Source organism: Bactrocera tryoni, chromosome 5 (assembly GCF_016617805.1).
Source record: "Bactrocera tryoni isolate S06 chromosome 5, CSIRO_BtryS06_freeze2, whole genome shotgun sequence".
NCBI classification, from domain to species: Eukaryota; Metazoa; Arthropoda; class Insecta; order Diptera; family Tephritidae; genus Bactrocera; species Bactrocera tryoni.
The window spans coordinates 51267953-51280244 of NC_052503.1; the positions used below are offsets into that span (position 1 = coordinate 51267953).

The 12292-nt window shown below is 35.0% G+C and overlaps 1 protein-coding gene across 1 annotated transcript; it reads left to right on the forward strand.

Moving 5' to 3' along the window:
• Positions 1-955: 955 nt before the first annotated feature.
• Positions 956-1894, forward strand: LOC120778156. Its single transcript, XM_040109882.1, has 2 exons — positions 956-1545; positions 1611-1894. Exons 1-2 carry the CDS (start codon positions 1011-1013, stop codon positions 1790-1792), a joined length of 717 nt encoding a protein of 238 aa, XP_039965816.1. The 5' UTR covers positions 956-1010; the 3' UTR covers positions 1793-1894.
• The last annotated feature ends 10398 nt before the right edge of the window (positions 1895-12292 follow it).

Genomic DNA, 12292 nt, shown 5'->3' on the forward strand with positions numbered 1-12292 from the left:
AAACAGTCACCAAGGAATATTATTTGAACGTTATGCGTCGTTTTCGTAACGCTATCCGCCAAAAAAGACCGGAATTGTGGAAAGACAATTCTTGGTTTTTACACCACGATAATGCACCATCCCATACTGCCCTCGTAATTCGTGATCATTTCGCCAAAAACTCAACCCATATCGTTCCGCATCCACCGTTTTCACCTAATTTGGCGCCCTGCGACTACTGGCTGTTCACCAAGCTCAAAAGACCGCTCCGGGGATACCGTTTTTATACGATAGAGGAGATTCAAGCCGCAGCGAAGACGGAACTGAAGGCCATCCCGGAAAGTGACTACAACCAGTGTTTCGAAGATTGGAAAATCCGTTGGCATAAGTGCATTGCTTCGGGAGGGGATTACATTGAAGGGGATGAAATTGATTTGGAAGAATAAATAAAGAATTTTCAAAATAAATACAATGTCACCTTATTTTTTGGGCTCATAAAATATGCATAGTAATACAGCAGACAGACAGAGAGATGAACATACAGATATCGCTAAACCGACATAGATCGTAGCAAAAATTATTATATCCTGTTAAGAGTATAACAATCATTTTATTTAATAGTCTTATGGGTACAATGGGAGTATAAGGGGTCAATTTCATTAATTTTTCTTTGATATGAGCGAATTTTTCCCTGTACCCAAATGAATTGTGAGATATGAAAGTTTACCTAAAAGTGAACGTTTCCACTCCCATCTTATGATTTCTGAATTTGTGAGCTTATTACAGTTGCATTCATCATTCCAAATAATGAGAGATTATTTAAAATTTTATGAACCATTCATCGTTCATCCAGTCCTTTACTTACTAGTGGCATCACTAAATCTGTCTAACTAATGTGAACACTGTTTGTTTAATAACGGTTGTCGCCACGGTTACCAATGGACTTAGTTATTATTTGATCAATACTTCCCCAACATTAAAATTTATCAAGGAAATAAAGTTGTTAATAAATCTATCTGAAACTTTGTGCTATGAGTAAATTAGAAGATATATTGGCAAAGAAGAAAACGGTTGTTCCTGTACTTGATCTGAGTAAGAACATCGCTCAGACCAAAGAAGAATTTAAACGACTAATGGAGAAAGTGCCCGATTATAAAATGCGTCCAATCAAAGTACGTGCCGATGAAATAAAGATTAAAGAGAAAGATTTCTCTTTCAAGATTTCGAAGAGAGAGGTCAGAAAACTATCGAAGCATAATGGCGAACGGGAACCGATTTATACATACGCAGATCCTATACCGTCCGAAATGAAGGATGTACCTATAATGGACTTGTGCTCAGTACCAATCGACTGGAAGATGCTTACCACGCTGCGACCGAAGTCTAAGCAGGAAGAAGAGTACTTTAGTCGCATGACAGAGATGGCCAAGTTGCAATTGAAGACCGAAATGCGCGATCGCAGAGATTTCATTCTTAATAATTGCGTTAAAAAGAACAAAAACAAATCTGGCATTGTAGAAACTAAATTGGCAACATGTGCCGAATGCGGACAAGAAATGTGTTGTGGTATGCGAAAGTTGTTTTTTTAAGGAATTATTGAGGATTATGATTATTTATGAAATATTTTCCAGGCAAGGCTTGCACGGACTTCAATTACGATCTATTTGTGCGCCTTGAACCAAAAATCTCAAAGCCAAAACCACCCGTAAATAACACAAACAAAGGGAAATTTTCTGGACGGAAATCACTCACAAAGAATGGGGGGAAGAATAAAGTAAACAAGAAAAAAATCCCTTCTTCAGCCGTGGCTTAATATCTTTTATAAACTAAACGTACTGAAGGCTAAACCTTTATAATAGGTTGTCAAAAAAGTCTTGCGGTATTTTCGCTAGTAAGCGCGTAGTTCTAGTTTCATTCGTCGCATCGGGTCATGCTATACCTTTTTGGAAAGCTCATTTCACGCGCTAACACGTGTTTGATTGAATTTGTCATTTCTTTGAAGTCGTTCGTGAGTTATAGCGTCGCAAACATGGAGCAAAATAAAGAGAAAATACGGCATATTTTACAGTACTACTACGATAAAGGCAAAAATGCATCTCAAGCCGCCAATAAAATTTGTGCAGTTTATGGACCCGATACAGTTTCCATTTCCACCGCACAACGATGGTTTCAACGTTTTCGTTCTGGTGTAGAGGTAGTCGAAGATGCGCCACGCTCCGGAAGGCCTGTCTTCGAAAATTGCGATGAAATCGCTGAATTGGTCGCAAGAGACCGGCATAGTAGCAGCCGTAGCATCGGCCAAGAGCTGGGCATGAGTCATCAAAAATTCATTTTAATTTCAATAAAAAAAAAAATCCAATAAAAATACCGCAAGACTTTTTTGACAACCCATTATGTAGCTTTAGAATGTCATTTATATTTTATAGTATTGCCATCTTTTTTGACCAAGATTTAAGTTAAAAAGTTAATATCGTTAAAAACGGTTTTTAAGGTTGATTTAATAAATTTCGGATACCGCCGAAATTTTGTTCGACAAAAGTAGTTTAGTAACTTTCCATCGACAACAGTTAAGATAATGTCAATAAAAAAAAAAAACAATTTGTCAAAATGTGATTCCGATGTTAAATTAAGTTAGGTTACACCTTTGCAATGCTAGATAGGGGCTCATTTTTAATACGAGTTGAAATTTCGGTCGAGCAGCCGTCAACGCTTTTTGTGAAATTTAATGGAGACTAGATATCTAATTCGAATACTAAGTACTAGTATTACTTGGTAAGTAATACTAGATATCTAAGATGAATTCTGTGACTAGGTTACTAATATCCAGAGCCTGCAATCTTTTCGAGACCGTGTGGGTAAAACACATATGCACATAATCTTGTAGATCCTGCATGCTCTTAAGGCATTCCAACTCGTCAGCGTCAGTCCTTTAAGAAATTCCGTTGTGTTTCGTTTTTGCTTTTTTCCTAAACTGATTAGGCAGTCGAGCGGATTACACTTTTGGCAATCTCATCAAATTAAGCATCTTTCGAGTCCCGGAATGTTCTTGCGGTCTGGAACCCAGTGTATATGCGGTTGTTTTCCGGCAACCACTTTATGTACTGCCTCACTGCTTTTAAGCACATTCTCTGAAGTAATGTGATGCGAGATTATTGCCTTAATTGCCGTCTGGCTATTAAAGTACATATTGATCATTTTTATACTCTTGCAACATGTTGCTACTGAGTATAAAAGTTTTGCTCACCTAACGGTTGTTCGTATCACCTAAAACTGAGCGACATAGATATAGGATGACGATATGAATTGAAATCCGGATGACGGTCTGTCTGCCCGTCCTTCCATCCGTGCAAGCAATAACTTCAGTAGAAATCAATATATCTTGATGCAACTTGGTATGAACGAATTCGTAGACGGACGTAATCGGAACACTGCCAAGCCCACAAAACGCCATAAACCGAAAACCTATAAAGTGCAATAACTAAGCACTAAATTAAGATAAACTAAAGACCTGTAATTTGACACAAAAGATCGCAATAGCAAGGATGCCTTATGGGAAAATAAATCTTGAAATATGAAATCGGACCACAACCGCGCCTACATCTCATATAACTCAATCTAATTCACTTTCAAGTATTCAAATTAAGCATCAATTAATGTATCGGGCTAAATCTTCTCTGGAATACTTTCCTTGAAGTCTGCCAGCTTATGACCAAAAATTATTAATACTAGACCAAAACTGTTCAACTCCCCCGGTACCGAATATATGGACCCTCGTTCCTATAGCGAACTTTTTATCAAAAATATGGGTCAATATATAAGATATATATGTATATCTTATCTGATAATAATATAACCGTATGCCAAAAATGGGTTGAATCGAATCAATAATTCCCAGTCCCCATGTACCTAATAAAAAAATTTGCAAACTGATTTTATACTATAGGGGTATTCTCTTGTTCTTGAAAGACCCGGTGCACGGTGCAAGAATTGCAGATTTACAACGGCACAACAACAAACACACGCAGAAAAATCTTTGCAAGGGCTGTAAAATATGTCAGACCAAAACCTATGTATATTTGCGTGCAATGTCACGCAAAAATATAATTGCAACCCTGTTGTAGTTGCCATTTTACATAAAGACATATTACGTCGTTAAATTGTTGAGGAAGATAAGTTTTAAATGCATTTTATTATTTCTATTTAAATTTTAAAGATTTGTTACAGTTTTTTTTCTTAAAAATGTATGCAGAAGGTGCGCCAAATCACAATAGCCATGCTTAATAGTCATTCACAACAAATTGACCGAATTAGCCATTCATATATCACTAGATTCTGCAATGGGTGCTCTCGTGCTCTTGTATATTTCGGTATAGTATTTTTGCAATCTGCAATCTTGCAAGAGCAAGAGAATACCCCTTATATATAATAAATGCGAGTTATGTCAACTCAAGTGTGCGTGGTTTTTTAATAACGGTACATCTTTGTGCCTGAAATTAATAACATCAATTGAAAACTTGCATATGACTAATATCAAGATTTTCAAACATCCAGTTGACATTAACCCGCATGTAGTGGTGATTATATGTGAGGAACCTTATTGAAACTCTGATATCATCTTTTTCTGTTAAAACCTCTCATACGCTTAATACAAGATTTTCAAACTTACCGTATATATCGGTCAATATGTTAGATATCTTAATAAAATTAATTGAACGTATAATATTGGATATATGCATTATATTTTAATGCCGACCAGATGTGATATTGGACTATGAATTACCCAAATCCCCCACTGTCGGTTAGTGTATCAGATATATGTATGTATGTATATAAAATTGCTTGAAAATATGTTCTTGAATATACGAGTATGTACCTGAGCAATGTCAAAAGTTAGTTAAATCAGGCCGTTCCTTTCTCTGTCCCAATATATCGTATATGTATAGTGATTTCCGAATTTCCACCTGACATTACGACTTTCTAATAAAATTAAATGGACAACTTGACAATTAAGTTTGCCACTAAATATTATAGAGTTGGTCTAAAACTCATATCCCTAATATAAAGAATTTCGATCCTCTGGTTGACGTTTTCCACATCAACCCAATATGTATGATAAACTAAGCCTCTTCGGTTCAGTTTATAAGACACAGTTCTCATTACATGATAGTCCATATACATAAATAAAAATGAATACCAAAAATGTATGTACGCGCATAACTCAATAACGCCTGGACCAATTTGGCCAATTCTTTTTCTTAAATGTTTGTTGAAGTTCAAGGATGGTTTTTACGGCGAGAAAAATTCGAATAGTTTCCGGAAAACCCCTAAAAACAGCCCTTTTCTTTTCCCCATACAAACGTTACAATAAATATGTATGAATGTTTGTTTGTTAGTAACACTAAGAGAACGGTTGATGAAATTTTTAAAGGTTGTTTGTTGTAGATCGGGAAAGGTTTAGAAACAAAATACCTTATAATTTTCATGAGGAGAAGTCGGAAAATTGGACAATTCCAAAAATTAACATTTTTCATACACATTTTTTTCAATTTTTGTTTGTTTTGTTTTTCAATATTTTGATTTGTAAATTATTTGAATCGTTCAATTGCGGTCGCTTGCTTTTTTATTCCGGCTATCCAAAGGAAAAATTATTGAAAATTATTCAGTGAAAACTTTATGTATGTTTCAGACGATGTGATCAATTACAGATTGAAATTTGTTACGAAGCCACGAAGAGGTGGCGCTAATATTGGTCGGCGTTCTTTTGCCATCAACGTATGGCAGCCCAAAGAAAGGCAAGAAGTACTCCCAAAATGCGATGACATACGTGCGGAATTATGGATCGCGGTCAATCAGCTAGCGATCGTAACGATATCACAGCACGACTTTTTAAACAATAGCTGCGATGTTTGATGGTCTTTATCTTGAAGCAGCCTATGGTATATATGATGCTGTTAGATGCTGAATGTGTTCTGTTGAGTAGCAAAAAAGAGGTTTGCCGCACGCACACATTCTTCTTTGGATGCGGATGGTGATTACACCAGATCAAATTGATGAAATCATTTCAGCGGAAATTCCTGATTCAGAGATAGATCCAGAATTATACGAAGTGGTGGAAACCAATATGGTTCATAGACCTTGCGAACCTTACAATCCCACTTTGGTTTGTATGTCTGACAATAAATGCACGAAACACTACTCATGTGCTTTTCTTTCGGAAACGGAAAGGGGAAACGATGGATATTCACTGTATCGGCGTCGCTCACCAGACGACAATGGGAGAACATTTAGAGGCGTGAATATCGACGTTAACAACACATCGAAGTTGACAACACATGGATCGTACCATATTCGCCACTTTTGTCTAATTCGCATTCAAAACTCATGTCAATGTTGAATATTGCAGATTGGTGAAATCGATCAAATACGTTTGCAAGTACGTCTCCAAAGAAAGCAACATAGCGGTTATTGGCCTTGAACGATATGAGATCAGCAGTATCGAATGGGTGTGAACTGCAATAAAGCGCTTTGTAGGATATTTACTTTTGCAATTCATGAAAGTTTTCCGACTGTTTTGCGTCTCGCGGTTCAACTTCATTTAAGTCATCGCGTATTGTGAATGGTACAGTGTGTGCAACATTTTGAGAAGCATGCCAGCAGTAGCATTTGCTGGAACATGATAATCACTGGAAACAGACAAAGGACAATACGATAGTACTTCGCATGCCACTGAAGTTCGCATACTTTTCGCGAAGATCATTTCGACATATAAGCCTTTAAATTCGCGTTAATTATGGGATACGAAAAAATGACATTGCCGATGACATTTTACATTGTACGGATATTCGCTATAAATTGGAAATGGGCAAATTTCGGTTGATACTTCCAGTGGTTTGATATCAATTTCACCTCCTTTTTGTCAATTCATTTCAACGGAAGATGAACTCATCACGAATGTTTATCCGCACATTGGCAAAATTATCGTAACTGCAATTGCTTGAGTGCACGCGCAATTTTAGTTGCCAAAAATACCGATGTTAATAACCTAAACTGGAAGATCCAAAGTCAAATTTCGGGAGGTTTGCGCTCATATAAATCGATCGATCGTCTTGACAAGGAAGACGAAACCGTAAATTATCCAGTGGAATTTCCAAATACCATACGAAGCCTGCGCCAGCATCATTTGCGTCTTAAAGTTGGATCTGTCATTATTATGTTTCACAATCTTCATGCGCCGAAACTGTGTAATGGAACCCGAATGATTATGACGTAGTTATCGAATACAAGGGACAGCCATTTCAGTTCAAACGTATTCAATTTCCAGGGAAAATTGCCCTTGCGTTGACAATCAAGGGAATCGGGAAATGCAATGTTTTTCACACGGCCAGATATATGTGGTGTGTTGACGAGTTGGAAACCCATCTTCTCTATATATTTACGCACCAGAACAGAAATCAAAAAATTATGTTTATTAAGTTGCGCTACATAAAAAAAATGTAGAAAAATCGTAAATAAATCATTTTCGACAGAATAAAATTTCAACTTTTTTTCATTTCAAAACACATAATTTCACGCAGGGCAACGGCTGCGGGGTCAGCTAGTTTTAATATAATTTTCGTTGACACGATTGAAATATACATACGTACATACACATATTGAAATATACAAGTATAGTTTGGTATTAATAAAACTAAGTAAGCGCAAGAAGACCTCCAATATTGTGTAAAAGGAAACCACATTTGTTTGTAATAAATTCGCGATTTCGCTAAACAATGAATGTTGAATTCTTTCGCAAAAGTTTCTTAGGTTTTTCCAACATCTGAGGATGGCTTCGATCCTTGCAAGTTGCAAGAGTATAATATGTTCGGTTACACCCGAACTTAGCCCTTCCTTACTTGTTCTAATTTATTATTTCAACTTTTCTTTTAGACAATTGGACATATTTATTTAAATATAACTCAAATTATTATATTATTAGAATTATATTCAGGGATTTGATAAATATTTATATAAGAATAGAGAGAGTAGCGAATGGGATAAACATCTGGTTGGAATCCTAATGTTAATGCATATTCAAAACTAAATGAAATTATAGTTAAGAAAACATTTTTTAAAAATAATAATAATATTGAACAATCTCCAGTGAACAAAGCACTTGGAAATCACTATATTGGGGCTAGGGGAAAATGTGAGCTGTCACTTACGTTCTGGTTAACTTAAGGGGTTAGGGGTAGTTAGAATTTTCAAAAAATTATTTTTTTTTTTGCATTTTCGTCAAGTGTACTATCTTAAAAAGATTCCCTGAAAATTTCATGTTGATCCGATAATTAGTTTTTGAGTTATTCGACAAATAACAAAGACAGCTCGGGCACTTCAAAGCGCTGGTGTGAAACTTTAAACGCGTTTTTCTCAAAACTGTGTATGTTTTTTGAACCGGTGACAACAGTAACTCGAAAACCGTTCAGTATATTTTAATGAAATTTATACAGCATTTAGAATACATAATAAACTCGGGCCTGATCGAAGGATTTTTATTTTTTCGAAATTTTTTTAATTTTTTAAGACCAATTAACTGTTGATTTTTTCGCAAAAATTTAGAAAAAAATTTGCCATTTTGTTAATTTTGAAAAAAAAAAATCCTTCGATCAGGCCCAGGATTATCTATTTATAAAATTTATTTTTTTTTGCCCATTGATTTTAGATGAATCTCCGAGGACTTATGCTTGTCACCGCAAGTACCTTTTTTTGGAACAGGGTCAACACAAACAACTATAACTTAGGAAATTAAGTTTTTTTTTTTGAAATTTTCGTGACTTCACGTCAATACATCCTATAATTATGCCATATTACTACTTTTGTAAAATAACATGATTTAATAGCAAAAAAATACTGAAAACTTTAATTTTTTCGTGCCTCTGACTACCCCTAACCTCTTAAGCAAGACTTCTTCAAACATACATACATACATACATATGTAAATATGTCACTCGAAAAAACTACAAACATATTTCTACAAATACAACAATCGTCTCAAATGGCATAAACAGTCTCATAAGTCAATATGGCAGCGAAATTACCGAAGCCCAAATGTAGTAAATCTCAGTACTAAAACATTTACATTCATGAATTCGCACTTTCAACCCGCAAATTCGCTTCATTTGTTAGCCTTTAAGCGGATTTCCACGACGGCGGCAAGAGCTAAAAATCATTATGGTATAAGATATACGCAGAGAACATAGATTTATCTACGTAGTTACGTTGATTTATTAACGTTCTGGTTGTATTCCGTAGTGAATTACTTCATCGGTAGTTAAACTGTTTTATTCCCAACTTTTGTCCAAAGGTGGCGCTGTACACAGTTTTGCTGAAGCCTATGCTTAGTAACGTCGTACAGATGGCGCTGTACAGTCTCACAAAACTGAATTACCGTGCGATTCTGAACTGTGATACAGTCTCAAGTCTCTAAATTTGAGACTTTGAGTTAGAGACAATTTTTGTGACTTTAGACGATTTTGCTATTCTGGAAGTAACACTCACAAAATCTATTACTTTTCATTATTCAAAGATGTTTTTACACTTTAATGAAAATAAATATGTCGCTAACAAATATTAAATTTTCGATAACATAGTCAAAAAACATAATTACCAATATAAATAAAAATATACATATGTTGACTTTGTTTCATAATATTTACGAAATTTATGTAAAATTGAATTATTTGTAACTTTTTCGTGTTTGAGTTGGAAACAAAATATAAAAAAAAACAACAATCGTTTAATATCTATGATGATCTCTATTCTGTATATTTAAAATGGAAAACAAGAGTTCTTTTTAGTTTTGTGACCTGCCAACTATCAGGTTTCAAATTTGAGACTAACGCTAGGGACTGTTTAGTGAATAGTAATTAGTCACAAATTGAGACTTTACCTCAAAATGTCACAAATAGTGACTAGAGACTGCTGACAGAATCGCGATATTGGTAACATTAACAGAAACTGTCAAAGCAGAGAATGTTCATAATTAACATTGGCTGTTAAGGAGAGAATCTTCTTCTATATAAGTACATACTTATGTATGTTTAATGTCGCTAACAGAAAACTTTGTGTTCCCCTTTAAATGTGTTCCCGATGGCATCCTTTCGTAGGTGCACGTTTAGAGAAATTCTAATTGGCCGATTTAATTCGATTGTTCATTAAAGGAAGAATTAAGCCAAAACCAGAAAGAAAACAAATGATTTTGTATAAGAATGAATTATAATTGATTTTTTTTACATTTTTTTTTTTAATTGTTTTCTACATCTTTCTTTAGATTTTCTTCATATTTTGTTCAAATTCTTAATAAAATTTAAATACTACTTAACATTGTTAATAAATTGTATTTTTTTATTGACCGAATTTCCACCTCTGGCGACCCTCTTGTTATTTAATAGAGAATGCGCAAATGTTAGCTGTTTTAGAATGTGAATTGTTGTAAGGGAACACCGAAGAAGCAAAAGATCGAAAATGAAATTATACACGTCATAAAGGAACATTCCCCACCCTTAAAGGGTTACCACTTTTCTTTTCTGAAGTGAACACCAGAAAATTTTTCCATTTCTGATTTTTAACTTTAATTTTATATACCTTCATTTACGCATTTTCGAAGAGAAAAGTGGCCCACGCCGACTCACAGTTTTTTTTTTTAATTTTCGTTTATTATAAGATATGTATATACATATGTACATAAGTATATACATACATACATATGTACATACAAAGTTTGTTCCAAAGTAAAAAGGATTTAAAAAAAAACAGAAAAAATGGTTTTTTTGGCAAAATCAATTTATTTTATTCAAAATAATGCTTTAATACAGCTTTTTGCACGTTCCAAAAGCATGTCGAACCAGTGTTTTGGCTCGTTGGCCGGTATGGCCGCCAGTATGCATTGCAAGCCTTTTGAATGGCCTCTACGTCTGCTTAACGCTTTCCTTTCATTGGCAAATGCATTTTTTTGATGGAATTTCCGGTGATCACGGATTTTGTTTGGCCTACATGTTGATGATCATTTATGTCCTCACGACCACTTTGAAAACGTTGAAACCACTCGTGCACTCTGCTACAGGATAGGCAATCATCGCCAAAAACTTCTTTCATCAATTGAAACATTTCGGTAAAAGTTTTTCCAATTTTAAAATAAAATTTAATGTTGGCTCTTTGTTCGAAGCTCATTTTCGCAACGATAACACAAACATACTGACACTTAAAACGCAATAACTTCACTTCCAATCGATGAAATGTCATGAAATTCTCATTGGACAATCGATAAAGATAGCAGATTCTAACGCACCAGTCGTAGATGGCGCCACCAGGGGGCGCTAGATTCAAAAAGTCCTATTTACTTTGGAATGCACCCTGTATATGGCATTAAGTTAAAAAATTGCCATTTATGAAATTCTTTGTTATTTTTATGAGTTCTAAGTTCACTTCCTAAAGTGCTTTTATAGATGAGTTTATTTAATGTTCTTATTTTTCGATTTGACACATTTTATGTGAATTCAACGATATGAAAATGTAGCCCATTCGGTTATCGCATCATAAGTAATTTTTCAACAACAAAGCACTGCAAAAATTTCAACTTTTCTCGTCATCCTGATCATGTATGTACATACATACATATGCATATGTATATATGTATGTATATAACCCTTTATCGATCTCGCTTAGTTTTAGGTGATACATACAATCGTTGGGTTAACAAAACTATTATACTCTGTAGCAACAGGTTGCAAGAGTATAAACGTGATGTTGCAGTCTACCCCCTGACCCTTGCCTGTCAACGATCGTTCAGCTTGCTTCGTTTTAACTGTTCTCGCAAAAAGCAAAAGTGAAGACAAAAGTTATTTTTTGTGCGGGACAAGCAGAAATAAGCATCAGCGTACAGCGATTTGCATGTACACATACAAGTTAGAAGAAGTCTCCGTTACTAATTAGTGTAATATGTTTAATGGAAAGATTTATAAAAATATGCGTTTTTGAAAGTTGGGATCAGAATACTATATGCACATGCTAATAGCATTGCAATAGCGAACGAACACGTACCATGCCTAAGTATGTATGTACATATGTATGTATGTATATCTTTCTGTGAATCGGTTTTATGCTCGGATGAGACCAAATATAGTATTCTTGGAATAAAAGGAAGACAGATGGTGTGGGGGAAAACTGGTCTGGTCTTTGAAGCACGAAATCCTTCTTCAACCGCAAAAGCATGGAGGGTTGGAGTTAATTAATGGCGATGTACGGCAGCTAGTGGAGTTGAAAGGTAGGGCTGCCAAAC

Excerpts from the sequence above, each read along its gene's own strand:
- LOC120778156 (XM_040109882.1), top strand. The coding sequence starts at position 1,011 with ATGAGTAAATTAGAAGATATATTGGCAAAGAAGAAAACGGTTGTTCCT. Across the intron at positions 1,546-1,610 it reads CGGACAAGAAATGTGTTGTG|GCAAGGCTTGCACGGACTTC; the intron begins GTATGCGAAAGT and ends AATATTTTCCAG.